This window comes from Mustelus asterias, chromosome X (assembly GCF_964213995.1).
Source record: "Mustelus asterias chromosome X, sMusAst1.hap1.1, whole genome shotgun sequence".
Classification (NCBI taxonomy): domain Eukaryota; kingdom Metazoa; phylum Chordata; class Chondrichthyes; order Carcharhiniformes; family Triakidae; genus Mustelus; species Mustelus asterias.
Window position 1 is genome coordinate 1,399,474 of NC_135834.1, and position 27,874 is coordinate 1,427,347.

General features: G+C 45.2%; 1 protein-coding gene across 3 annotated transcripts in view; it reads left to right on the forward strand.

Annotated features, from left to right (window-relative positions):
- Positions 1 to 5,735: 5,735 nt before the first annotated feature.
- cdk4 (cyclin dependent kinase 4) overlaps positions 5,736 to 27,874 on the forward strand; it is a 42,761-nt gene continuing 20,622 nt past the window's right edge. Inside the window, exons 1-2 of one of the 3 annotated variants that reach the window (XM_078201020.1) lie at positions 5,736 to 5,983; positions 23,677 to 23,934. In XM_078201020.1, the coding sequence (XP_078057146.1) occupies positions 23,717 to 23,934 (218 nt within the window). In that variant the 5' untranslated portion in view covers positions 5,736 to 5,983; positions 23,677 to 23,716. Of the gene's footprint in view, positions 5,984 to 7,003; positions 8,881 to 23,676; positions 23,935 to 27,874 lie in introns of those variants that run through there. The other 2 variants (XM_078201022.1, XM_078201021.1) reach the window with 2 other exon arrangements.

Consider the following 27,874-nt stretch of genomic DNA (forward strand, 5'->3'; position numbering starts at 1 on the left):
ATTGATGTTTTGTTTGCACTTCAGTCCCACGCTCCTGATCTACGGACACCTGGTGCGGAGAGGGGAGGGTCGGGATGGCGACCTCCTCGTGAACCTACTCCTGGGCCTGGCGAAACGCGCCATTTACCGGTCCAAGCAGCGGGCGATCGAGGGGGCCGTCCATCCTGACTGTCTGCCCCTCTACCGCGGCTACGTTCGCGGCCAGGTGTCCCTGGAGAGGGAGCATGCGGTGTCCACGGGCGCGGTTGACGCCTTCCACGCCCGTTGGGCACCGCAGGGGTTGGGGTGCATTATAGACCCCGATAATCACATTATGATTTGATATTTTTAAGTTTCCTTTGTACTTTGATTTTTGTTCGGGCTGTTCCCCCTCCTTTTGGGGAGCTGCCCCTTTTACTTTGTCCTGATTTAATTTGAGTTTGTTTATTTGGTTTGAACATAAGAACATAAGAAATAGGAGCAGGAGTAGGCCATCTAGCCCCTCAAGCCTGCCCCGCCATTCAATAAGATCATGGCTGATCTGACGTGGATCAGTTCCACTTACCCGCCTGATCTCTATAACCCCTAATTCCCTTACCGATCAGGAATCCACTATCCGTGATTTAAACATATTCAACGAGGAAGCCTCCACCACTTCAGTGGGCAGAGAATTCCAGAGATTCACCACCCTCTGAGAGAAGAAGTTCCTCCGCAACTCTGTCCTAAACTGACCCCCCTTTATTGTGAGGCTGTGCCCTCTAGTTCTAGTTTCCTTTCTAAGTGGAAAGAATCTCTCCATCTCTACCCTACCCAGCCCCTTCATTATCTTATAGGTCTCTATAAGATCCCCCCTCAGCCTTCTAAATTCCAACGAATACAAACCCAATCTGCTCAGTCTCTCCTCATAATCAACACCCCTCATCTCTGGTATCAACCTGGTGAACCTTCTCTGCACTCCTTCCAAGGCCAATATATCCTTCCGCAAATAAGGGGACCAATACTGCACACAGTATTCCAGCTGCGGCCTCACCAATGCCCTGTACAGATGCAGCAAGACATCTCTGCTTTTATATTCTATCCCCCTTGCGATATAGGCCAACATCCCATTTGCCTTCTTGATCACCTGTTGCACCTGCAGATTGGGTTTTTGCGTCTCATGCACAAGGACCCCCAGGTCCCTCTGCACAGCAGCATGTTGTAATTTCTTTCCATTTAGATAATAATCCAAATTGCTATTATTTCTTCCAAAGTGAATAACCTCGCATTTGTTAACGTTATACTCCATCTGCCAGATCCTCGCCCACTCACTCAGCCTGTCCAAATCTCTCTGCAGACCTTCTACGCCCTCCACACGATTCACTTTTCCACTTATCTTTGTGCCGTCTGCAAACTTTGTTACCCTGCACTCAGTCCCCTCCTCCAGATCGTCTATATAAATGGTAAATAGTTGAGGCCCCAATACCGATCCCTGCGGCACGCCACTAGTTACCATCCGCCATACAGAAAAGCACCCATTTATTCTGACTCTCTGCTTCCTGTCGGATAGCCAATCCCCAATCCACGCTAACACCCTACCCCCAACTCTGTGTGACCCAATCTTCTTCAGCAACCTTTTGTGAGGCACCTTATCAAACGCCTTTTGGAAATCCAAAAACACCGCATCCACCGGTTCCCTTCCGTTTGACCTTAAAAGAGGCCACAACTTGCCTGGATGTGCAACATCTCACTAGCTGTCCTGTCTGGAGACAATACACATCTCTTTAACTGTGCTTAATGCTCTCTCCACTCACATTGTCTGTACCTTTAAGACTTGATTAGCTGTAAAGACTCGCATTCCAATCATTATTCATGTAAATTGAGTTTGTGTCTTTGTGCCCTGTTTGTGATCAGAACTCCCACCCACCAGACGAAGGAACAGCCTGTTCCAAAAGCTAGTGGCTTTTGCTACCAAATAAACCTGTTGGACTTTAACCTGGTGTTGTGAGACTTCTTACTGTGTTTACCCCAGTCCAACGCCGGCATCACTACATAATTTCCTACATTACAACAGTGGCTATAGTTCAAAAGTACTTAATTGGTTGTAAAGTGCTTTGGGACATCCTGTGGTTGTGAAAGGTGCTATATAAATGCAAGCTTTTAAAAATGTCATCTTCAAGTATGAACTTGACTTACTCTTCCTTCCAAGTCAGAAGGTCATGGGGTCAAGCCCCCATATAATTGAGATTGACAATTTTGTCTGATTACGCTCCTGTGAAGTGCCATGTACCATTATAGATGCTACATAAATGCAAGTTGCTGTGGGCATATCAGTGTAGTACTGAGGGAGTGCAACATCGTCGGAGATATTGGCTGGAACTTTCCGGCTGTTCGCATCGGCGAGATATTCTGGTCCCCTCATGGAGCACCCCCGCCTTGGGTTTCACGGTGGTGAGAGGTACATTCAACAAGAAACCCTGTTGACAATGGCAGGACCAGGAGATCCCGCCGCGGTAAAGCATGCGGTAGGTTGTGCGGAAAGTCCCATCAACTGTCTTTCAGATGAGGCCTTACACTGAGGTGCTGGTCACGATTTAAAGAAGGGCAGGGAAAGTTCTCCCTGATCCTGTCAACAGTTGTCCCTCAACTAGCACCACCACAACTGGTCAATTGGTCCCCATTGCTGTTGGTGGGACCTTATTGCATGCCATTGATCTTCTGCATTTGTACCTGAACAGCAATGACTGCACTGTAAAAATAATGTGGAATGTCGGCAGCACAGTAGCACAGTGGTTAGCACTGCTGCCTCACAGAGTAACTGTCTGTGAGAAGTTTGCACGTTCTCCCTGTGTCTGTGTGGGTTTCTTCCGGGTGCTCCTGTTTCCTCCCACAGTCCAAAGATGTGTTGGTTAGGTGGGTTGACAATGGTAAATTGTCCCTTAGTGTCAGGGGGATTAGCAGGGTAAATATGTGGGGTTACGGGGATAGGGCCTGGGTGGGATTGTTATCGGTGCAGGCTCGATGGGCTGAATGGCCTCCTTCTGCACTGTAGGATTCTATGTCTCAAAGATGTGACAGGTGCTATATAAATACAAGGTTTTCTCTTTCTTCCCACAAGTAGGACGAATAGAAACACTTGTAAAATGTAAATTAGATACCAAAATATGCTTTATTTTTCCTTTTAGCGATAAACAAGATGTCAGAGGTCACCTGAGAGGGAATGAATTCCCGATACGCTCTGCTGGTGTGGTGTGTGATTGCTTGCTGTAGATTTGCACTTGACAATATTTAATGTTATCTGTTGGTACAGTGTCATTAAAATATCATGTGGGGAGGGGTATTCTGCTCATGCTTAATGAGAATGACCTCCTGTGCATCACCAATTTCCTTTACTCCAACAATGGTGACTATGTCTAGGCACCGCAACCCTAAGCTCTGGAATTCCCTCCCTAAGCATCTCTATGTCACCTTCCTCCTTCAAGACACCCTTTAAAGCTTACCTCTTCAATCAGGTTTTTGGGTCACCTTCATTCTCACTTTACATGGCTCAGTGTCAATTTTCATCTGATAATGCTCCTGTTAAGACCTTGGGATGTTTTTGTACACTAAAGGTGCTATATAAATGCAAGTTATTGTTTTTGGTGGCTCCTCTGTTCAACAAAGACAGGCAGAAAAATTCTTCCCATGTACTACTACAGAGGTGAGGAACACAGTGAGAGCGGATCCAATGAGCCCGCATCCACAAATATCACTTTGAATAGGCAAATGTATATCACAGGAGTGTTTTGGGGAAAAAAGTCCATTTCTGATGGCTTGGTGTTGGGGGAAAAAAATTGCTTGGCAAAATATTTGTAGAAAGTGAGACCATTTTTGACACAATGGCTATCAAGTGAGAGGATGATATTTTAATATCAGGATTTACATCACTGCATTGTGCTTTGACAAAGGGTCATCTGGACTCAAAACGTCAGCTCTTTTCTCCTTACAGATGCTGCCAGACCTGTTGAGATTTTCCAGCATTTTCTCCTTCGGTTTCAGATTCCAGCATCCACAGTAATTTACTTTTATACTGCATTGTGCTTGGTTGATAAACTTCAACTCCAACTCAGAGCAAACAAAGCTATCAGTGAATCACACAGTGCAGAAGAGGCCCTTTGAGTCTGCACCGATGTGAGAAACACCTATCCTACCTACCTAATCCCATCTACCAGCACTTGGCTTATAGCCTTGAATGTTATGACATATCAAGTGCTCATCCAGGTACTTTTTAAAAGATGTGAGGCAACCCACCTCCACCACCCTCCTCAGCAGCACATTCCAAACCATCACCTTGAACTTGTGTCCCTTTGTGACTGGCCCTTCAACTAAGAGGAACAGCTGCTCCTTATCCACCTCGTCCATTCCCCTTATAATCCAGACTGACATTCCTGCTGCAAGGAGTGCTGTACTGTCAGAGCTGCTGTTTTAAAGCAAAGTTTATTTATTAATCACAAGTAGGCTTACATTAACACTGCAATGAAGTTACTGTGACAATCCCCTAGTCACCACACTCCAGCACCTGTTCAGGTACAATGAGGGAGAATTTAGCATGGCCAATGCACCTAACCAGCACATCTTTGGAGTGCAGGAGGAAACCGGAGCACCCAGAGGAAACCCACGCAGACACGGGGAGAACGTGCAAACTCCACACAGTGACCCAAGCCGGGAATTGAACCCGGGTCCCTGGTGCTGTGATAGCCACGTTCCGCACACGAGGACGGCCTCAACCGGGATCTTGGGTTCATGTCACACTATCTGTAATCCCCACAGCTTGCCTGGACTTGCAAAATCTCACTAACTGTCCTGTCTGGAGACAATACACATCTGTTTAACCTGTGCTTAATGCTCTCTCCACTCACATTGTTTGTACCTTTAAGACTTGATTACCTGTAAAGACTCGCATTCCAATCATTATTCTGTAAATTGAGTTTGTGTCTTTATATGCCGTTTGCGAACAGATCTCCCACTCACCCGATGAAGGAGCAGCACTCCAAAAGCTAGTGGCGTTTGCTACCAAATAAACCTGTTGGACTTTAACCTGGTGTTGTGAGATTTCTTGCTGTGAGGCAGCAGTGCTAACCGCTGTGCTGCCCCGATGAGACAAGCCAAGTATTTCCTCACAGGTGGGTGTAAAAGGTCCTACCAAACTATTCAAAGATGAGCAGGGTAAATTCTTCCCAGTGTCCTGGGACTAATATTTACCCTCCTCCAACGCCACCTAAAAAAAGCAAATGGAATGGTCAGTATCTTTGTCCTATTACAACTTTGCTGTGTGCAATTTAGTTGCTGTAATTTAGCTGCCATAATAAGAAGTTTAACAACACCAGGTTAAAGTCCAACAGGTTTATTTGGTAGCAAAAGCCAGTGTGGCTTTTGCTACCAAATAAACCTGTTGGACTTTAACCTGGTGTTGTTAAACTTCTTACTGTGTTTGCCCCAGTCCAACGCCAGCATCTCCACATCATGTTCCATAACAGACATTGCAATTCATTATTGTGAAGTTTTTTTTTCCCGCTTGAAATATCGATTCTGTTTTTTCTTCTAAATGAAAATGGTTGCCCCCACAAACCAACCTCCTCAAACTTTCCAGAAGCTGCGAATGACGACAATTATAACTGTTTTTCACCAATCAGAACAGGAGGATGGAAAAACAGCGGCAACGGGCCAGCCAGTCACTTACCACGAATTGGATTCCACCAATAAGCAATAGCAGAAATGAGTCAATTTCTCCTGTCAATCATGGCAGGCGGAAGGACAATACTCAGAAGAGTTGGGACTGACCTCATGTGACTGTTAACTAAAAGAACTTTTCAGTTCCAGCAGCAGATTTTAATTAATTAAAAACACATTTTAAATGCTTATTGATTGCAAGCCATCGTGAAAAGTCTACATAGTCCATGAACTTGAAAGAGTATGATTTTTATTGAGTGATTTTTTTTTGTTCCTTTCGGAAATCCTGGAAAACTTCACTGGAAGCTTATTGTGCATTGTAAGTATCTTGCTGGCGTTTGCAATTTAATTCCTGGATTTTGAAAGGTTTGATCGCGGGGGAGTGATTTCTAAATGGCCAACACAGCGAGTCTGTGCTTCCAAGAGGGAAAGGAAGCTTGTTGATTTTCATTGAAATATGGTGGAAAACGTCGATAGCGAATTGTAACCTCCATTGAGTTTTTTTTTATATTTTAAAGGGATCCTCTCTCCTTTTTGCAGCTCTTTTAGGATCTCTGGGTGGATGACAAAAGGATTGCTTAATGCTGCCACGTGCGAAAGGACTAATATTTAATTTTCCGGAAAATAAAGCGAGGATTTAATCCCACTTTTTAAATCTCTGGCCGAATGTGTGTCTCTGGTTTGGGTGAGGGAATAAGAGATGTTTCTCTCTCTGTCCCTCCATTTAGTTTTAACCCTTTTCAGAGTTTGTAACTCCGGGTTATATAAGACTAGCAGCGTGGATTGACTTTCAGTTTATCATTCTGCAATGATTTCCCCCCCCCCCCCTAGTTTCTTTCCACGCGAACCAGGGACTCAAAACAGCTCTGGGTTTTGTTGGAGGGGACTGTCTTGGCAAGATGGCAGCAATGAATGGATGCATTTCTCCCCCCATTAGTAATCGCTCTCGGATCTGCCACTGCTTTCAGTAACAAGTCGCTATTTGAAGGTTGAAGCTTTGTAACCAGAAATGTGTCTCTTGTATTTCAAAGATCGCTGCGATTCGATGGAGGGGTGGGTAGCGTTCTTGCAGAATGAGCGTCTGCAGAAAGGGTGTCTTGGATCAGGGAAGCTGCTTTAAAGAGAGGATCTTTAGGAGGTCGATCGGATTCCGAGCGCTGGGAAAGGCAGAGATGGACCTGCAGGCGACGAGATTAAATCCGTGTCGAGTGAATTTGAAATCCTGGCCTGGAGGGGGTGGTAGAGGTGGAGCAGTGATTGGGGGGTGGTGGATTTTTCATGATCCAGCGGCCACGAAACAGTTAAAGGAGGCCCTGGGCAGAGCTGCAGGAAATCGCCGGAATTGTTGCTGCTCTGTCTAGCCTGCAGTTGGGGCGGAGAGTTGCTTTTTATTCTCCAGGGCAGATAGTAATTGTCCAGAGGTTGGGTAGCATGGAAATTTGCAGGAGACGAGGATGTGATTGGCGAGAACCCCGTTGCGTTGGCCTTAAAAGCTTTGGAAGTCGAAAAACCATGTCATGGCCAGGTTAAGGGTGACTAGTGTTCGGGGCTTCAAGGTCGCGGAGGGTGCATATTCTGGTGGCTTTTAAAATCATTGCCATTGCCACTCCCAAGTGCAAGATCCCAGAGGTGGGGAGAGGCTCAATGTGGGTTGACAAGGGATGTGTTGTGGGGTTGGGGTGCGTTATTGACCCTAATAATCACATTTTAATTTGATGTTTTTAGGTTTCCTTTGTACTTTGATTTCTGTTCCCCCTCCTTTTGGGGAGCTGCCCCTTTTACTTTGTCCTGACTTAATCTGAGTTTGTTTATTTGGTTTGACCTAAAAAGAGGGCAATTTATTTCTGTTTAAAAAAAAATCATAAGTGGCACAGTGGTTAGCACTGCTGTCTCACAGTGCTAGGGACCTGGGTTCAATTCCGGCCTCTTGTCACTGTGTGGTGTTTGCACATTCTCCCCGTGTCCGCGTGGGTTTCCTCCGGGTGCTCCAGTTTCCTCCCACAGTCCAAAGATGTGCAGATTAGGTGGATTGGCCATGCTATATGGCCCCTAGTGTCAGGGGATTAGCAGAGTAAATATTTGGGGTTATGGGAATAGGGCCTGGGTGGGATTGTGGTCAGTGCAGGCTTGATGGGCCGAATGGCCTCCTTCTACACTGTGTAGGGATTCTATAATGGGAGGGAGGAAGACAAAGGAAACTAAGTGGGCAAAAACGAGAGGCAGTAGTGTTGCCCATAAATTTTATTCATTAGTCACAAGGCTTACATTAACATTGCAATGAAGTTACTGTGAAATTCCTATGGGTGTTGGTGGCCAGGCCAGCATTTATTGCCCATCCCTAATTGCCCTTTGAAGGTGGTGGTGAGCTGCCGCCTTGAACAGCTGCAGTCCTTGAGGTGTAGGTGCACCCACAGTGCTGTTAGGAAGGGAGTTCCAGGATTTTGATCGAGTGATAGTGAAGGAACTCATTTCCAAGTCAGGATGGCGAGTGGCTTGGAGGAGAACTTTGGAAGGTGCAGTCTCAGGTGCCTTGGTGAGTTGCTGCAGTGCATCTTCTAGATGGTACGCACTGATGCTACTGTGTGTTTGCAGTGGAGGAGTTTGTGGATGGGATGGAAATCAATCGGACTGCTTTGTCCTGGATGGTGTCAAGCTTCTTTGTTGTTGGAGCTGCACTCATCTAAGCAAGGGGAGAGTATTCCATCTTGCACCTCACTTGTGCCTTGCAGATGGTGGACAGGCTTTGGGGATTCAGGAGTGAGTTGCACTCTGTCGGATGCCTAGCCTCCAACCTGGTCTTGTAGCTGCAGTATTTCTAGTTCAGTTTTTGGTCAGTGACCTCTGGATGTTGATGGAGGGGCGATTCAGCGATGGTAATATAGAGTGACGGTTAGATTCTCTCTTTTTGGAGATGGTCATTGCCCCACACTTTTGTGTGATGCTAATGTTGCTTGTCAGCCCAAGCCTGGATAGTGTCTGGGTTTGCTTCATTTGGACATGGACTGCTTCAGTATCTGAGGAGTCACGAATGGTGCTGGACATTGTGCGATCATCAGTGAACATCCCCACTTCAGACCTTCTGATGGAGGGAAGGTCATTGATGAAGCAGCTGAAGATGGTTGAGACTAGGACACTACCCTGAGGGACCCATGCGGTGATATCCTGGAGCTGAGATGACTGACCTCCAACAACCACAACCATCAACCTTTGTGCCAGGTATGACTTTAACCAGTGGAGAGTTTGCCCCCAGATTCCCATTGACTCCAGTTTTGCTAGGGCTCCTTGATGCCACACTCAGTCACGTGCTGCCTTGAAGTCGAGGGCAGTCACTCTCACCTCATCCCAGGCCTTCAGCTGTTTTGTCCAGGTTTGAACCAAGGTTATAATGAGGTCAGGAGCTGAGTGACCCTGGCAAAACTCAAACTGAGCGTCAGTGAGCAGGTTATTGCCGAGCAAATGCTGCTTGATAGCACTGTTGATGACCCGTTCCATCACTCTATTGATGATCGAGAGTAGACTGATGGGGTTGTAATTCGTTGGGTTGGATTTGTCCTGCTTTTTGTGTACAGTACATACCTGGGCAATTTTCCACATTACTGGGTAGATGCCAGTGTTGTAGCTGTACTGGAATGCCTTTAGATAAGGAAGGTCCTTTTTTTTTTAAGAGGCTGTTTTCACCTTGCTACTTTGATTTTTGTTCGGGCTGTTCCCCCTCCTTTTGGGGAGCTGCCCCTTTTTACTTTGTCCTGACTTAATTTTGGCTGGTTTTAGCTGGGGGAAGGGTAATTATGAGGCTATTAGGAGAGAATTAGGAAACATAGGTTGGACTAGGAGATTACAGGGACTGGGAACGTCCGACATGTGGAGTTTTTTCAAGGAGCAGCTACTGCGAGTCTGTGATAGGTATGTCCCTGTCAGGCAAGGAGGAATTGGTAGGGCTAGGGAACCGTGGTGCACCAAAAAAGTTTATTTGTTGGTTAAAAAGAAAAAGGAGGCTTATGTTCGGATGAGACGTGAGCACTCGGGTAGTGCACTAGAAAGCTTTAGATTGGCTAAGAGGGAGTTGAAGAGCGAGCTTAGAAGGGCTAAAAGGGGACATGAGAAGACTTTGGCGGATAGGGTTAAAGAGAATCCTAAGGCGTTCTATAGGTATGTCAAGAACAGAAGGTTGGTTAGGGCAAGTTTAGGGCCAGTTATAGATGGCAGAGGGAAGTTATGTGTGGAACCGGAGGAGATTGGTGAAGCATTGAACCAATATTTCTCTTCGGTGTTCACGTAAGGGGACATGAATATAGCTGAGGAGGACACTGGGTTGCAAGGGAGTAGAATAGACAGTATTACAGTTGATAAGGAGGATGTGCAGGATATTCTGGAGGGTCTGAAAATCGATAAATCCCCTGGTCCGGATGGGATTTATCCAAGGATTCTCTGGGAGGCAAGAGAAGTGATTGCAGAGCCTCTGGCTCTGATCTTCAGGTCGTCGTTGGCCTCTGGTATAGTACCAGAAGATTGGAGGTTAGCGAATGTTGTCCCATTGTTTAAGAAGGGGAACAGAGACTTCCCCGGGAATTATAGACCGGTGAGTCTCACTTCTGTTGTCGGCAAGATGTTGGAAAAAATTATAAGGGATAGGATTTATAGTTATTTGGAGAGTAATGAATTGATAGGTGATAGTCAGCATGGTTTTGTGGCAGGTAGGTCGTGCCTTACTAACCTTATTGAGTTTTTTGAGAAGGTGACCAAGGAGGTGGATGGGGGCAAGGCAGTGGACGTGGTATATATGGATTTTAGTAAGGCGTTTGATAAGGTTCACCATGGTAGGCTTCTGCAGAAAATGCAGATGTATGGGATTGGGGGTGATCTAGGAAATTGGATCAGGAATTGGCTAGCGGATAGGAAACAGAGGGTGGTGGTTGATAGTAAATATTCATCATGGAGTGCGGTTACAAGTGGTGTACCTCAGGGATCTGTTTTGGGGCCACTGCTGTTTGTAATATTTATTAATGATCTGGATGAGGGTATAGTTGGGTGGATTAGCAAATTTGCTGATGACACCAAAGTCGGTGGTGTGGTAGACAGTGAGGAAGGGTGTCGTAGTTTGCAGGAAGACTTAGACAGGTTGCAAAGTTGGGCCGAGAGGTGGCGGATGGAGTTTAGTGCGGAGAAGTGTGAGGTAATTCACTTTGGTAGGAATAACAGATGTGTTGAGTATAGGGCTAACGGGAGGACTTTGAATAGTGTGGAGGAGCAGAGGGATCTAGGTGTATGTGTGCATAGATCCCTGAAAGTTGGGAATCAAGTAGATAAGGTTGTTAAGAAGGCATATGGTGTCTTGGCGTTTATTGGTAGGGGGATTGAATTTAGGAGTCGTAGCGTTATGTTGCAACTGTACACAACTCTGGTGCGGCCGCACTTGGAGTACTGTGTGCAGTTCTGGTCCCCACATTACAGGAAGGATGTGGAGGCTTTGGAGAGGGTGCAGAGGAGGTTTACCAGGATGTTGCCTGGTATGGAGGGGAGATCCTATGAGGAGAGGCTGAGGGATTTGGGATTGTTTTCGCTGGAAAGGCGGCGGCTAAGAGGGGATCTTATTGAAACACATAAGATGATTAGAGGTTTAGATAGGGTGGATAGTGATAGCCTTTTTCCTCTGATGGAGAAATCCAGCACGAGGGGGCATGGCTTTAAATTGAGGGGGGGTAGTTATAGAACCGATGTCAGGGGTAGGTTCTTTACCCAGAGGGTGGTGAGGGATTGGAATGCCCTGCCAGCATCAGTAGTAAATGCGCCTAGTTTGGGGGCGTTTAAGAGATCCGTAGATAGGTTCATGGACGAAAAGAAATTGGTTTAGGTTGGAGGGTCACAGTTTTTTTTTTTAACTGGTCGGTGCAACATCGTGGGCCGAAGGGCCTGTTCTGCGCTGTAATGTTCTATGTTCTATGTTCTAATTTGAGTTTGTTTATTTGGTTTGACCTAAAAAGAGGTCAGAGTTGAGAACTAGGGTGGGGTTGGTCTCAAGGTAATGGATTTAGAACTGGGATGAGAGACTTTTTCTTTGCTCCGGAGGGTTGCAAATCTTTGGAACTCTTGGGCTCTTCCAAGTACCTTCAAAAGCAGCTTTGCCACTGACTGTGATCAACTGGGCATCAATATTTCCTGGCTGCAGGTGGGGTTGGCATTCAACTGTTTGGTACAGTAACCCTGGTGCAAAACCCAGGGTAGGGTAACATGGCATTTTCATGAAGTGCATTTCTGACCTCAGATTCTGCCATTTTGTTTGTGATTGCTAGGCAAATTGCCAGTTCCTTCCATGCAAATTATCCTGTAACTTTTTAAATGTAAAATTCACTCTTTGTCCTCCTGCCCTGTTTATTTCACTTTTCACATCACCCTAAATGGGAAAGATCTGAGTGCCAATCAGATAAGACTTGTTTTTTTTTGCTCGGTGGACTTTTTTGCTGCAAGTACTTTGAGCTAATGTTGGGTTTTATTTGATTAAAACAGAGAATCTTTCTTCGTGTAAGAGCAGTTCATTTTTGTCAGTCATGTTTCAGATGATGCTTATGTTTGCTTTGGCGTGTTACTTGAAGCAGCCTGATCTCCCACCCTAGATTTTTCCAGGGCTTATCAGGAGGAGTTCACTCGAGCCGTAACTTAAAAGTGAGGGGGAGCGGAAAGCGAAAGAAGAGCAAGAATGTTAATTTTAACTTCTCTGCCTGATTATGAATCAGCTGACCTCTAGTTTTGTGAGTTGCCCATTTGACCAAGCTGAATCATGAGATTAATTGCAAGTGCGTTGAAAACTCTTTTTCTTTTCTGACGAGGAAGTGAGCAATGCAAGGGGAAAAAACCCCACCAAATCATTTGGAAATACTCAGCAGGTCTGACAGCAAGAGATAACATTCCAGGTTGATCACCATTCATTTTTGTAGTGTGATAATGAGCAGATAATCTGTTTTCACGATGAATCTCTGGAGTGGGACTTGAACCCACAGAGCTGATATCATTGCCTCCAAAGGCATGAGCTGAACTTAATGGCTCTGAAGGTTTCCTGTGTTAACTGGCCTGTGCCTACCCTACAACAAGGTTAAAAATTATTTATGATAGACAAAGGTCCTTCGGCTCCAATTCATTCCAAAGATGTGTCGGTTAGGTGGATTAGCTGTGGTAAATGCACAGGGTTATGGGAATGGGGGGGTGGGGAGGTGCAGGGAGGATGTGTGGGGGAGGTGCAGGGAGGATGTGTGGGGGTGGGGGGGGGGAGGGAGGATGTGTGTGGGTGCATTCTGGGCCTGGGTAAGACGCTCTTTCAGAGAGTTGGTGTGGTCTTGATGGGCCAAATGGCTGCCTTCAGTACTGTCACAGAATGTAGTCACAGAATCCCTACAGTGCAGAAAGAGGCCATTCGGCCCATCGAGTCTGCACTGATCACAATCCCACCCAGGCCCTACCCCCATATCCCTACATATTTACCCGCTAATCCCTCTAACCTACACATCTCAGAACACTAAGGGGCAATTTTAGCATGGCCAATCAACCTAACCCGCACATCTTTGGACTGTGGGAGGAAACCGGAGCACCCGGAGGAAACCCACGTAGACACGAGGAGAATGTGCAAACTCCACACAGACTGTAGGGATACTATGGTACATTTCATGTGTTTGACCTGCATACGCCTCTTCCAATCCCCCTACTTTATCTCGCTCACATCACCATATCCTTTTATTCCTTTCTCCTTCGTGTTTATCCAGCTTCCCCCATTAAATATATTGATATTATTCACCTGAACCACTTGCGGTGGTAGCGAATTCCATGTTCTCACCATTCTCTGAATAAAGTTTCCCCTATTGAATTTATTTGTGACTATCCTATCTTGTGTTAATGACCCCCTAGTTCTGATCTTGTCTGTAAATGAAATCATCGTCTGTACATACAAGCAAACCATTTCATAATTTTGGAGGGGAGCCAAACTGTAGGACTTTGAGCTGTTAAATTTGGCTGATGACTCAGGAGGGTGAAGATGCCATAAAATAGGCAGTGTCGCTTGCAGCTTTGATGCTCTGTTCTGGCTAGTCTCAGAGTGTGCATCATAGCTCTGGAGAAATAGAAACAAATACTTAACTAGCAATTTCTGTTTTTCTTAAAAAATTATATCTTAATTTTGAGCAGAGCTAGCCAGTGCAGCTTTCATGTATCTTCTGGCAATGTACAGTTGATGATGTGGAGTTGCTGGTGTTGGACTGGGGTAGGCACAGTAAGTAGTCTCATAACACCAGGTAAACCTGTTGGACTTTAACCCAGTAAGAAGTTTAACAACACCAGGTTAAAGTCCAACAGGTTTATTTGGTAGCAAAAGCCACACAAGCTTTCGGAGCTCTAAGCCCCTTCTTCAGGTGAGTGGGAATTCTGTTCACAAACAGAACTTATAAAGACACAGACTCAATTTACATGAATAATGGTTGGAATGCGAATACTTACAACTAATCAAGTCTTTAAGAAACAAAACAATGTGAGTGGAGAGAGCATCAAGACAGGCTAAAAAGATGTGTATTGTCTCCAGACAAGACAGCCAGTGAAACTCTGCAGGTAGCCTGCAGTTGATAATGGAACAGACACGGCTGTTGCCATCCAGATGGCATTGGTTGCTGCACATGAGGTTCATTTAACGTAAAAACCTGAAATCTTTGTTTGAAAAGATAAGTTGAGGGTAATGGGGCTAATAGTTCTTAAGCTGGCACAGATGATGGGCTGAATGTTTTCTTCTGTGCTGTATTGTATGACTAATTTGGAGCCTGCGTAAGAATTTAAGCCATTTTCAGCAGCATTTCATTTTTTTTAAACTGCTGCCACCAAATTGGTGAGTTACCTGGAGAGTGAAACTGCTTTTGAATCTTGTGCTTGTCCAAGACTTAGTTGTAATATCACTGTATACCAAGGCAGCCTGTGATGTGACAATGAAATACAAGAGAGATTAGAATTTACATAGCACCTTTCATAGCCTTTGGATGTTGCAAAGCCCTTTGCAGCCAGTGAAGTACTTTTGAAGTGCAGTAGGATCAATCTGCACAGCAAAATCTCTTGGAGCAGCAATTTTAATTACAACCAGGTAATCCTGTTTTTTTTATGATTATGGGGTAAATATTGGTCCCAGGACACCAAGGATCACTTCCGTGTACCTCTTTGAAACAATGTTGCGGAATCTTTGCCCACCCAAGAGGGCCGGGATTGGGGGGGGGGTGGGGGTGCTCACGTTAATGTTGTCTTCGAAAGACAGCATCTCATGTAGGCAGCAGGTGTTTCTAAATGATGTGGTGTTCTCGAAGTGCGTCTTGTCGGGAGATGGGGAGGCAGAATATAAACTGGCCTTAAGCTCCTCACGGCTTCCATTTTTTTTTGGGGCCTGTTCCTGTGCTGTAATTTTCTTTTGTTCTTTTAGGGGGTTTTAGTTCAGCCGGGTAGCGTGGTCGGTGCAGGCTTGGAGGGTCAAAGGGCCTGTTCCTGTGCTGTAATTTTCTTTGTTCTTCTAGCCAGACTGTCTGGCCAAATTCTGCAGCCTCGCCCACAGTGTCTGTTCCTTTATGCAACTATTTATTTTTCTCTGCGTATTATTGGCAATAGGGTGGAGCAGCTCTTTAGTCATCTGCAGCAAGATAATCCACTTGTGTGATTCTGCAACCTTCTCCAGCTTTGTGTCCCACCCCAGTATCTCCATTTCTCAAATTGTTGCCTCTATAAACTCTCCTCTCTCTCCCTCTACCACTAATGACAGATCTCTTGGCCATTTTAACCCCCACCTCCTCCCAAAAAAAAACTTTGTCCCTGGAAATTTCTTTTACAAGGGGTGACCTGAAATGCCTTGATATGCTTGCAATCTTTAAGGTGATTGCTTGGGCACGTAATTCAAATGAGATCACCTCTCATTTTTTATAAACTTTAAAGAATATTGGCCCAGTCTCCTCAATCCCTCCTTTTTAAATAGGGCAATCCTGCTATCCCTGGGATTAGTCTGGTGAACCTTTGTTCCCCTCCTTCTATTGCCAGTATATGCCTCTTTGGCTAAGGAGATCGAAACTGCACACAATACAAGTGTGATCCAACCCCAGGTTCTATATAACTGCAACAAGATATCCTTATTCCTATATCCAAATCCACTTGCAATAAAGGCTTCCATTTGCCTTCCCAATGGCTTGTTGCACCTCCACCACAGCAGATGGTGAAATTTGAATTCAATAAAAATATCTGGAATTAAGTCTAATGATGACCATGAAACCATTTTTTTTGGTTGTAAAAACCCATCTGGGTCACTAATGTCCTTTAGGGAAGGAAATCTGCCGTCCTTACCCGGTCTGGCCTACATGTGATTCCAGAGCCACAGCAATGTGGTTGACTTATAAATGTCTTCTGAAATGGAGGTCGGTTCAGAGACGGGCAATAAATGCTGGCCCAGCCAGCGACATCCACATCCTGTAAAATGAATTTTAAAAACCACTAGCATTCAGTGACTTATGATCGAGCACCAGGGCCCTTTTGGACATCAACACTTCCCAATTCTATCCATTTATGAAATACTCTGCATTTGTTTTTCCTACCGAAGTGGAGAACTTCACATTTTCCCACATATTCCATCTGCCATGTTCTTACCCACTCTCTTCCTTGAAGCCTCTTTGCTGCATCCTCACAGCTCGCTTCCTAACTAGTTTTGTGTCATCAGCAAACTTGGCTGTGGGGATGAACTATTATATTTCCAAGTCATTGATTCAGATTGTGAATAGCTGGGGCCCAAGCACTGATCCTTGTAGTGCCCCATTAATCACAGCCAGCCAACCTGAGAGTGACTCGTTTATCCCCACTCTATTTTGTTTGTTTAACCAATTCACAACCAAATGCCAGTATGTTTATCTCCTCCCCCCACCCCAAATCCTATGTGCTCTAATTTTTCCCACTAATCTTTTGTGTGAGACCTTAATGATAGCCTTCTGAAAATCCAGATTCACTACATCCACTGGTTCCCCTTTTACCTATCCAGCTATAACATCCTCAAAGTACTCCACCTAGTATGCCAATGATGTTTTCCCTTTCATAAATCCAAGTGTCCAGTTATCGCTTCCTTTATAATCCAGATTCTCTTTTCTGTCCCCTGTGCCCCCCAACACACACACACAGTATTTGTTTAGCTTCTCTCCCATTTCCTTTTTATCCATTATACAATTTCCATTCTCTGCCTGTAATGGGCACACCTTTGTCTTTAACTTCTCCTTTCTGCATACCCAGAGAAGCTTTTACAGTCTTTATGTTCCTTGCTAATTTACTTATTATTTTCTCTCTCTCTCTCAATGTTTGGTTCTCCTTTACTGAATGATAAAATGCTCCCAATCCTGAGGCTTACTTTTTTGGCAACTTTATATGCCTCTTCTTTTGATCTAATAGAATTCCTAACTTGATAGCCGTAGTTAGATCACTTTTTTCCTGCTGGCTTTTTGTACCTTAAATGTATTCTTTGAATTCTAGCCATTGCTTGTCTACCACTGTGGTTACTTGGCCACAAAAAGGTAGTCGAGCGCATTTGTGATATTCACTCATCTTTTGAAATACAGTACAGAATGGACTCCGAACTGGAGGCAGCTAGTTTCACAGGCCCCTTGTGGTTGCAATAGACTCAGAAAAGCCCATGTTACTGATGATGTCACTCGGGCATGCTCATATCCATATACATTTTATTATAGCACTTAGAAACATCATGAAACTCGTGTCTCAACTATACATCAGTCTTTCAGGAGCTTTGCAACTGTGCTGTGACCTGCGCAGTGCCACTGGTGACTCAGTAGACACTGAGGCTTATTTTGATGGAGCTGGACTTGTGGGTTGTTAGGGACCAGATCAGAAACTCCAAGGTATGTTATGAAGTTAACCGAGACATCAACTTTTTCTTTTGATTTTAGTATTAGGGTGAGTATAAGGAGTTTCACCAGGTATGATTCAACTGACTCATGCTTTTATTAAAGCAAACTTTATTTTTAACAATGTAGGTAAAACATAACAGAATTACCAATTTAAATACTTAAACATGGCAAAGTATAATTTTTTTAACAGCTATCCATCTCTACTGTTCCAATTTAATCAGTACCTCATAGACTCAACACATTCAGAACCAGTTAGCACCAAAAACAGATATGTTCCTGTGGATGTTAGATTTCCAGCCTTTTAACACCTCTGTATGAGAGCCAGAAGACAGATGTCTGTCTTGATCTCTGTCCAATCACTTCCAGAAAGAGATCCACCCCCAAACAACAGAATCTCAAGGAGATTTATTTCCTGGCAGATTCCAGTCTCCAAATCTAGAGGAAAAGAGGCTCTGCTTTCTAAACTCCAAGCAGCATCCAAGCTTAATTTCTGTGTAAGCCTCGTTCCATCCAGTTATCTGATTGTTCTGTCAATCAACCTAATCAAGTCTGAATCTACAAAACCCCAGGGGAAAACACTAAACAATAGCAATAGTCCAGATTAAAACAAACTAGCAATTAGGAGCACATATTCTGCTGCAGTGACAATGCAGAGTTGCTGGATACAGACCCTGCGGCACTGGTGTATTAAAACCAAAGATTCTTAAACCACTCTTTTTGGTTGAGAATAACCCGAGGCAGCAATTGTTGATTACTGCAAAAATTCCTTGCGTAGACAGTAATTTAGGTTGAAATGTCTCTCCTTCCCACTCTCTCTCTTGCTTTGACATTGGACACAGCTGATCCAGGTAGCGTGGCCGAGCGGTCTAAGGCGCTGGGTTAAGGCTCCAAACTCTGCGGAGCCGTGGGTTCGAATCGCACCGCTGGATTTGAGTTTATGGGCGGCACGGTAGCACAGTGGTTAGCACGGCTGCTTCACAGCTCCAGGGTCCCGGGTTCGATTCTTGGCTCGGGTCACTGTCTGTGTGGAGTTTGCACATTCTCCTCGTGTCTGCGTGGGTTTCCTCCGGGTGCTCCGGTTTCCTCCCACAGTCCAAAGATGTGCGGGTTAAGTTGATTGGCCAGGTTAAAAAAAAAAAAATTGCCCCTGAGATGCGTAGGTTAGAGGGATTAGCGGGTAAATATGTGGGTGGTAGGGCCTGGGTGGGATTGTGGTCGGTGCAGACTCGATGGGCCGAATGGCCTCCTTCTGCACTGTAGCGTTTCTATGATGATTCCTCTCTGAGGTGAGACTTGAATTCCCAGCCATCAGTAATACAGCTGCTAAGAGTCCAGTAGTTTGTGGTGTGATATGATATTGGAGCCAGAACCATGAGAGCTTAAAGTATCATCTGCCATTCTCCCCGATTCTCCTTTTCAGTGTCTGACCAGCTCGCTCTGCTAAAGTTGTTTGAAGCTGGATCAAAAGATGCAGTAGGCACATGGCATATTCTATTCCTTTGCATAAACTCTTGGAACAAATCACTTAAATGTTGTACCATTACCAGAAACGAGAGAATCTGGTAAACCGTGAGTTGCAAAAGCAAAAACTTGGCATAGCTTTTCTATGCAGTGAGCGGAAATGTTGTTTGTGATGTGTACTTCTAATCATTTGAAATATAGGTCTATGATGGCTAAAAATATATGAGCCATGTAAAGCCCTGCAAAGTCCACATGAAGACTAGACCATGGGCAATCAGGCCACTCCCATGGATGGAGTGGTGCTGGTGCCACCATCTTGTTGATTTGACACGTCAGAACAAGATTTCACCTTTATTCTCCCAAGTCCTGATCCACATTAGGGTCACAAGACATAATGACCTGGCTAAACTTTTCACTCGTGTGTCTCCCAAATGAATCTCAAGAACCTCGTGCAAAACTTGTGAACGACCAGGGCGTTGGGTGACCTCTCTGGACCCCCAAAGAATGCAACCACTTTGCATTTGGTCTCAACAGGCCAGCCCAGCATAAGGAATCTCTTCACCTCCAGTGGTCCCCAGCATCTCTGGTGTCAGTCTCCAGCAAATTCCCTTCACTCCACATGATATCAAGAAATGGTTGGAGGTACTGGATACTGCAAAGGCAATGGGTCCTGATAACATTCTGGCATTGGTACTGAAGACTTGTGCTCTAGAACTTGCCGCTCCCCTAGCCAAGCTCTTCCAGTATAGTTACAACACTGGCATCTACCTGACAATGTGGAAAATTGCCCAGGTCTGCCCAGGACAGATCCAACCCAGCCAATTACCACCCAATCAATCTACTCTCGATCATCAGTAAAGGGATGGAAGGGGTCATCAACAGCGCTATCAAGCAGCACCTGCTCAGTGCCGTCCAGTTTGAGTTTTGCCAGGCATTCCGCTCCTGACCTCACTACAGCCTTGGTTCAAACATGGACAAAAGAGCTGAATTCCAGAGGTGAGGTGAGAGTGACGGGCTGCATTCGACCGAGTGTGATATCAAGGAGTCCTAGCAAAACTAGAATCAATGGGTATCGCAGGCAAACTCTCTGCTGGTTGGTCATACCTGGTACATAGATGGTTGTGGAGGGTTAGTCATCTCAGCTCCAGGAGACCCTCGGGATAGTGTCCTGAGCACAACCACCAGCTGCTTCATCAATGAGGTTAGAAGTGGGGATGTTCGCTGATGGTTGCACAATGTTCAGCACCATTCGCATCTCCTCAGATACTGAAGCAGTCCATGTTCAAATCCAACAAGATCTAGACAATTTCCAGGCTTGGGCAAGTAACACTCGTGCCACACAAACAAAGTTGGAACAGCTTTCCAGAACATCAGGGACTCTAGGCAAGCCACCAATAGCAGATTCCCCTCCCTCCCCTCCCTCCCTCCCTCCGATGACCAGCAAAATGTCCAACACCTGCGAGACATTTCAGCTTGATGCCCCCTTCTAAAACTCAAATCTGCAGCTCCAAACTGAAAATGGGGAAAAAAACTCATCACCTGACCTGACAACCATTTTTTCCCCCTAACAATGCAGGGTCGTAAACATAAACCCCCATTTAGGCAGCATCTCTCCAGTCAGGCTGGCAACATAATGAGAAAACAGCTGAAGCCAAAAAGGCCTGCTTACAACTACAGAAAAAATTTAGAGAAAAAACCTCTTTAAAGGTACACTAACGTCACACTTGGATGAGTGCAACTCAAGAAGCTTGACACCCTCCAGGACAAAGCAGCCTGTTTGATTGGTACCACACCCACTCCCTCCCTCCAGTGACGCTCAGTAGCAGCAGTGTGTACTATCCACAAGATGCACTGCAACAATTCATCAAAGATCCTTAGACAGCACCTTCTACGACCGCTTCCATCTAGAAGGACAAGGGCAGCAGATACATGGGAACACCACCACCTGCAAGTTCCCCTCTGAGCCACTCACCATCCTGACTTGGAAATATATTCCGTTCCTTCACTGTCACTGGGTCAAAATCCTGGAATTCCTTCCCTCACGGCATTGTGGGTCAACCCCCAGCACGTGGACTGCAGCGATTCAAGAAGGCAGCTCACCACCACCTTCTCAAGGGGCAACTAGGGATGGGCAATAAATGCTGGCCTAGCCAGCGACGCCCATGTCCAATGAATTTTAAAAAAAACCTGGGGGATGGAACAGGATGGTGGGCCTGTCCATTGCTTAATCTGTCGCTGGAGAATTTGAAAGTGTCTCGAGCAAGCAAATTGACTGGAGGAAATAATGTCTTGGTTGGCATATCTGGTAAAGGAAGACCACTCGACGTGTCTGTATTTGCATTGTCCTTTGTCTTCCCTGCCCTATTCACATTGTCAGCTTACCAATATAACTTTGTGTGAACCTGGTGTGGTATTCTCGCTGAGGCCATGGGAGGAATACACTTGGGATTCACTGAAAAAAAACTCAGTGGCTTGTGGGCAATATATAGTGAATGAACAACCATAAAGGTACTGATGAGACTGTTACAGCAAAGATGGTGGCTAAACACTCCTTGTCTAACTGACTATCCCTCCTGCTGTTGTCAGTGTATGTGATGCAAAACCAATGGATTTTTCTGACTCATACTCCCATCAATGAGAGTCTTGCTGCAACACCTTAGGGCAAGGCATCGCATGACCGAATGAGTTATCTGTCTTGATCAAAGTGAACCAGCAGATTAGCTGCTTGTAACAGTGCAATCAGGTCCTTGAAAGCTTACTACAACAACCATCATACCGTTTTTCATGTAGCCTCCCAATCTGCCTCTGCTAGCTTGCCCTTCATACCTTCGTAGTTTCCTTTGTTTAGAACAAAGAGCCTAGTTTTGGATTGAACTATATCACTTTGAAACTTCATGTAAAATTGGGTGGCACAGCGGTTAGCACTGCTGCCTCACAGCTCCAGGGACCCGGCTTCAATTCCGGCCTTGGGTCACTGTCTGTGTGGAGTTTGCACATTCTCCCCGTGTCTGCGTGGGTTTCCTCCCACAGTTCAAAGATGTGCGGGTTAGGTAGATTGGCCACGCTAAATTGCCCCTTAGTGTCAGGGGGACTAGCTAGGGTAGGTACATGGGGTTATGGGAATAGGGCTGGGTGGGATTGTGGTCTGTGCAGACTTGATGGGCCAAATGGCCGCCTTCTGCACTGTAGAGATTCTATGAATTATATTATGGTCACTCTTGCCTAAAGGCTCCTTTACAATGAGGTTATTAATTAGCCCTTTCTCATTACAATACTCGGTCTTAAAAAATGCCTGTTCTCTAGTTTTGTTCCTCAACATACTTTTTTCTGGAAAACCATTGTATGTGCATTCCAAGAATTTGTTGTCCTCAACATTAGTGTTAATTGTGTTTTGCCCAGTCAATAGATTGAAGTCCCCCATGATTGCTGTGGTATCCTTGTTACATGCATCTCTTTCCTGATTATACCACACCCTACATTACCACTATTGTGGCTTATAAGCAACATGGGTTTATTGCCCCTTGCTGTTGCATGGCTACACCGAAACTGATTCTGCATCTTGATCTTCTGATCTAAGATCCCCTCTAATGCACTGATTCCATCCTTTATTAACAGTGTGCCACCTTTTTTTTTAACCTGTCCTTCCTAAATGCTGAATACCCTTGAACATTTGGTTCCCAGCCTTGATAACTCTGCAACCACCTCTCTAATGGCAATTACAGTGGAGCCCCGTTATAACACGATGGTTGGGGTCCATAAAAGCGGGGTCGCGCTAAATTTGCCAATTATTAGCGGGGGGAAAAAAGGGTCCAATAACACCATCGCGTTATATGCGAATTCGCGTTAAATCGGGGCTCCACTGTACTCCCAATTTGTGCTGTCAATTGATCTGCATTATTACGAATGCTGTGTGCATTCAGACCTATTGCCTTTAATCCAGTCTTGCTATTTTCACAATCTCTAGCCTTAACTGCTGGCACACTTAGTTTGTACGCTCTGTCCCTTCCTGCCACACTCTGATAACCATTTCCCTTATTGTTATTCTGCTCTTGTAAACTATTACAGAGAAGGTTATAACATCTTCCCCAACCATTTAGTTTTCAAGCCCTTTCTACTGTCCTAGTTACACTGGTCTCAGCACGGTTGAGGTGAAGGCATTCTAATTGTGGTTGACTCTTAAAGCTCCCTCTGAAATGGCATTGTAAGCCACTTGGTTCATGGGCAATAAATGCTAGCCTGCTAGCAATACCCACGTCACATGAATGAAAAAGAAACTGATATTGGCATGGCTGGCATTTACACATTCCTAATGAGCCACTGTCTTGATCGCTCAAGTCTGTGGTGAAGGGGCTCTCACAGTGCTCCTAGAGAAGGAGTTCCATAATTTTGACCCAGTGGTGATGAAGGAAATGCTGGTATGTTTAGGTTAGGATGGCGTGTGAGGCTTGGAGGGGAGCTTGCAGATGCTGGCATTCCCTTGTGCTTGCTGCCTTGTCCTTCTAGCTAATCAAGATTGTTGGTTTGGGTTCTGTTGAATCTTGGGCCTCGCCTGTTGTGAATAATAGGTGTTTGAGCATTATCCTGGCGAGTGACTGTGAAGAATAAAAGTAGGCCTGTTTTATTGTTTTAAATGCTTTTTTTTCCCTTCCAGGTGTTGGTGAGGAGGCGAAAGGCCTGTGCTTGGTGGGACAATGGAGCAGAGTTCCGTCACTCAATATGAGCCGGTGGCAGAGATTGGAGGAGGAGCCTATGGCACTGTCTATAAGGCACGAGACTCGCGGAGTGGGAAATTTGTCGCTTTGAAAAATGTGCGGGTCCAGAGGGATGAAGATGGTCTGCCACCGTCAACTGTGAGAGAAGTGGCCCTCCTGAAGCGGTTGGAGCACTTTGATCATCCCAACATTGTGAGGTGGGGGTGCTTGGACTTGGATCCTGGGTTTGGTCTTTGTGGGTCTGATGGATGCCACCTTGCTGTGCCTTTGGATCGCTAGGGAGGGAGCAGTGGTGCTGTGCGTGTTGGGGGGTGGGGGGAGCAGTGGTACTGTGCGTGTTGGGGGGAGGGGGTGACCTGACGGAAGGATATTCCACTGAGTAGATTTTACACTCTTTTTTTCAGTGAGTAGCACACTTTCCACGAAGCCAGAAGGTTGCGGGTTAGGATCCCACTGGAGATTTTGAACACCAAAGTCTAGGCTGATGTTCCCAATGCAGTACTGAAGGAGCATTGCACTGTCATAAATGTTGTCTTTCCAATAGGGTGCTCAACTGAGGCCCCGTCCACCCCTTGGGTGGATGTAAAAGATCCAGTGGCTACTATTTTGAAAAAGAGCAAGCAATCTATCCCCAAAGTCCTGCACTGCATGGTGAGATGCCTTGAGGCTATGCCTCTTGTGCTGCTAGATTCTGGGTGATTTCTGAAGTTAGGTGGACAACCTGTTAGGATGGAGGTGAGGTGATATCTTTAATTCTTGAGACGGCATGTCAACAAAAGCTGAAGCATCTTCCTTTTAAAATCAGCTGATGTGATTTTAAGGACATAACATGGAAGAGAAGGTTATATCGTGGTCAACTTTGGAATTGAGTGGACAAACAGCAGAGTTGCCTCTCCATGTGATCTAGAACATAGAACAGTACAGCACAGAACAGGCCCTTCGGCCCACGATGTTGTGCCGAGCTTTATCTGAAACCAAGATCAGGCTATCCCACTCCCTATCATCCTGGTGTGCTCCATGTGCCTATCCAATAACCGCTTAAATGTTCCTAAAGTGTCTGACTCCACTATCACTGCAGGCAGTCCATTCCACACCCCAACCACTCTCTGCGTAAAGAACCTACCTCTGATATCCTTCCTGTATCTCCCACCACGAACCCTATAGTTATGCCCCCTTGTAATAGCTCCATCCACCCGAGGAAATAGTCTTTGAACGTTCACTCTATCTATCCCCTTCATCATTTTATAAACCTCTATTAAGTCTCCCCTCAGCCTCCTCCGCTCCAGAGAGAACAGCCCTAGCTCCCTCAACCTTTCCTCATAAGACCTACCCTCCAAACCAGGCAGCATCCTGGTAAATCTCCTCTGCACTCCTTCCAGCGCTTCCACATCCTTCTTATAGTGAGGTGACCAGAACTGCACACAATATTCCAAATGTGGTCTCACCAAGGTCATGTACAGTTGCAGCATAACCCCATGGCTCTTAAACTCCAACCCCCTGTTAATAAAAGCTAACACACTATAGGCCTTCTTCACAGCTCTATCCACTTGAGTGGCAACCTTTAGAGATCTGTGGATATGGACCCCAAGATCTCTCTGTTCCTCCACAGTCTTCAGAACCCTACCTTTGACCCTGTAATCCACATTTAAATTAGTCCTACCAAAATGAATCACCTCACATTTGTCAGGGTTAAACTCCATTTGCCATTTTTCAGCCCAGTGGCACGGTAGCACAGTGGTTAGCACTGCTGCTTCACAGCTCCAGGGTCCCGGGTTCGATTCCCGGCTCGGGTCACTGTCTGTGTGGAGTTTGCACATTCTCCTCGTGTCTGCGTGGGTTTCCTCCGGGTGCTCCGGTTTCCTCCCACAGTCCAAAGATGTGCGGGTTAGGTTGATTGGCCAGGTTAAAAAATTGCCCCTTAGAGTCCTGGGATGTGTAGGTTAGAGGGACTAGCAGGTAAAATATGTGGGGGTAGGGCCTGGGTGGGATTGTGGTCGGTGCAGACTCGATGGGCCGAATGGCCTCCTTCTGCACTGTAGGGTTTCTATGATTCTATGATGATTCCTATCTATGTCTCTTTGCAGCCTACATCTGTGGTAACTTTACAACTCTATCGTGGTTGGAGCAGTTAAAGCTTAACTGGAGTGCTGTCAACCGATTGGTTGATGTCAAAACAGACCTGCAGCACCACCTGGATTGTATTCGAGTCCATCGTGTGCTGATCAATTTCTGGGTTATCAAGTGGTCAGAAGTACATCCAGATTCATCAGTAACTGTGCTTGTGAAGGATCAATGTCGCCACTGAATATCAACCATTGCTTACCATCGTTACTCATAAAGGTCTTATTTGTTATAAAAGGTTGTCTTTTGGAATAGCATCCACACCAGCCCTACCCCAGAGGTTGATGGATCAGACTTTGAGTGGTCTCTTTGGTGTCTAGTTACCTGGATGGTCTAGTTACAGGGTTCAGTGAACAAGAGCACTTGAATAATTTGGAAGCAACGTTGAAACGTCTTCAAGCACGTGGTCTGTGTATCAAGAAAGAAAGGTGTGACTTTTATCAGGCGTCAGTCCAGTATTTGGGTCACGTTATTGATAGTAAAGGCCTACATAAAACACCTAGGAAGATGGATGCTATTTTAGAAGCACCATATCTGACAAACGTGACACAATTGAGGTCCTGTGGCAAATTTGTTCCTAACTTGGCTATATTACTGAAGATGTGGAGATGTCGGCGTTGGACTGGGGTAAACACAGTAAGAAGTTTAACAACACCAGGTTAAAGTCCACCAGGTTCTGTTGGACTTTAACCAGGTGTTGTTAAACTTCTTACTATATCACTGAAGCCATTGCATACTTTACTGTGAAACAGTCACGGGGATTGGACAGCAGAATGTGAGACTTTGTAGTCGTCTGAAGTATTGGTTCATTTTAATCCGAAACTACCATTACTGCTTGCTTGCAATGCTTCACATCTTCTGCCTTCGGGAGAAGAATGACATTTTTTCTTCGCATGCTCGGACTAATGCTGAATTTAACTGCTCAGCTAGAAAAAGAAGCATGGAGTATAAGGTGCACGAAGGTTTCTTCATTTATATAGTCACCATTTCACATTATAAACTGATCATTGATGCTTCACTATTATTTTTGGGCCGTATGAAGGCATAGTTAGTTGCTAGTCGATTGCAAAGATAATCATTGATCTTATCTGCACGCTCCTGCTAAGAGTATCATCAATCAGATGCTGATCACGCTTACCTTTAACCTATTGAGCAGATGCCACCAACTAGTTTTACTAATATTCTTTATTATTTTGCTAGTAGATCATACTACAGCTTCTCCAGTTCAGAGACATGTATCAGAAATGATCCAGTGATAGGGAAGCTGATGGATGTGGTATTGAAAGGAATTGTAGCTGGAACACGTTGTCCACATTCTGGTTTGAAACTATGGGTGGGATTTTATGGCCTAATTTGTCCCGAAACTCTCATCCTGCCAGAGGTCAACAGACCCTTCCATTGCCCGCTCTGATTCCCGTGGCAGGCGAGGCGATAAAATTCTGGCACGTGTCAAAAAAGCTTGTTGGCCATCCAAGGTGGGTTTCTTTCGTGGGCATTCCCAGTGATCATTCCTTCTAGTCTGCGTGGAAGAGTTCTTGAACAACTTTATGAAGGACATTCTGGTATAGTCCGAATGAAGGAATTAGCAGTTATTTTTGGTGGCCGAGTTTGGATACTCAGATTGAAGAAAAGGTGTGATAGTGTCAAGACTGTGCATAAAGAAATACACCGTGTCTCCTTTACTTCCTTAAGCCACTTACCTTACCTCCTGAAATGCTATGGCAACAACTGCATGTAGATTTTGCCGGTCTGTTTGAGAGTTACATGTTGTTAATCATTGATGCACACTCAAAGTGGCCAGAAATTATCATGAGATCTACATCAAACCATTGAATAACTTGATCAAATGTTTGCAAGATTTGATAAAACCAAAACAGATTGTTAACGATAATGGTTCACTTCACAAGAATTTGCAGATTATCTCAGGAAATAGTACTCAGCATACAAACTCCACACTTTGTCCTTCAACCAGTGGATTAGCTGAAAGATTCGAACAATCTGTGAAATGTTCTTTAA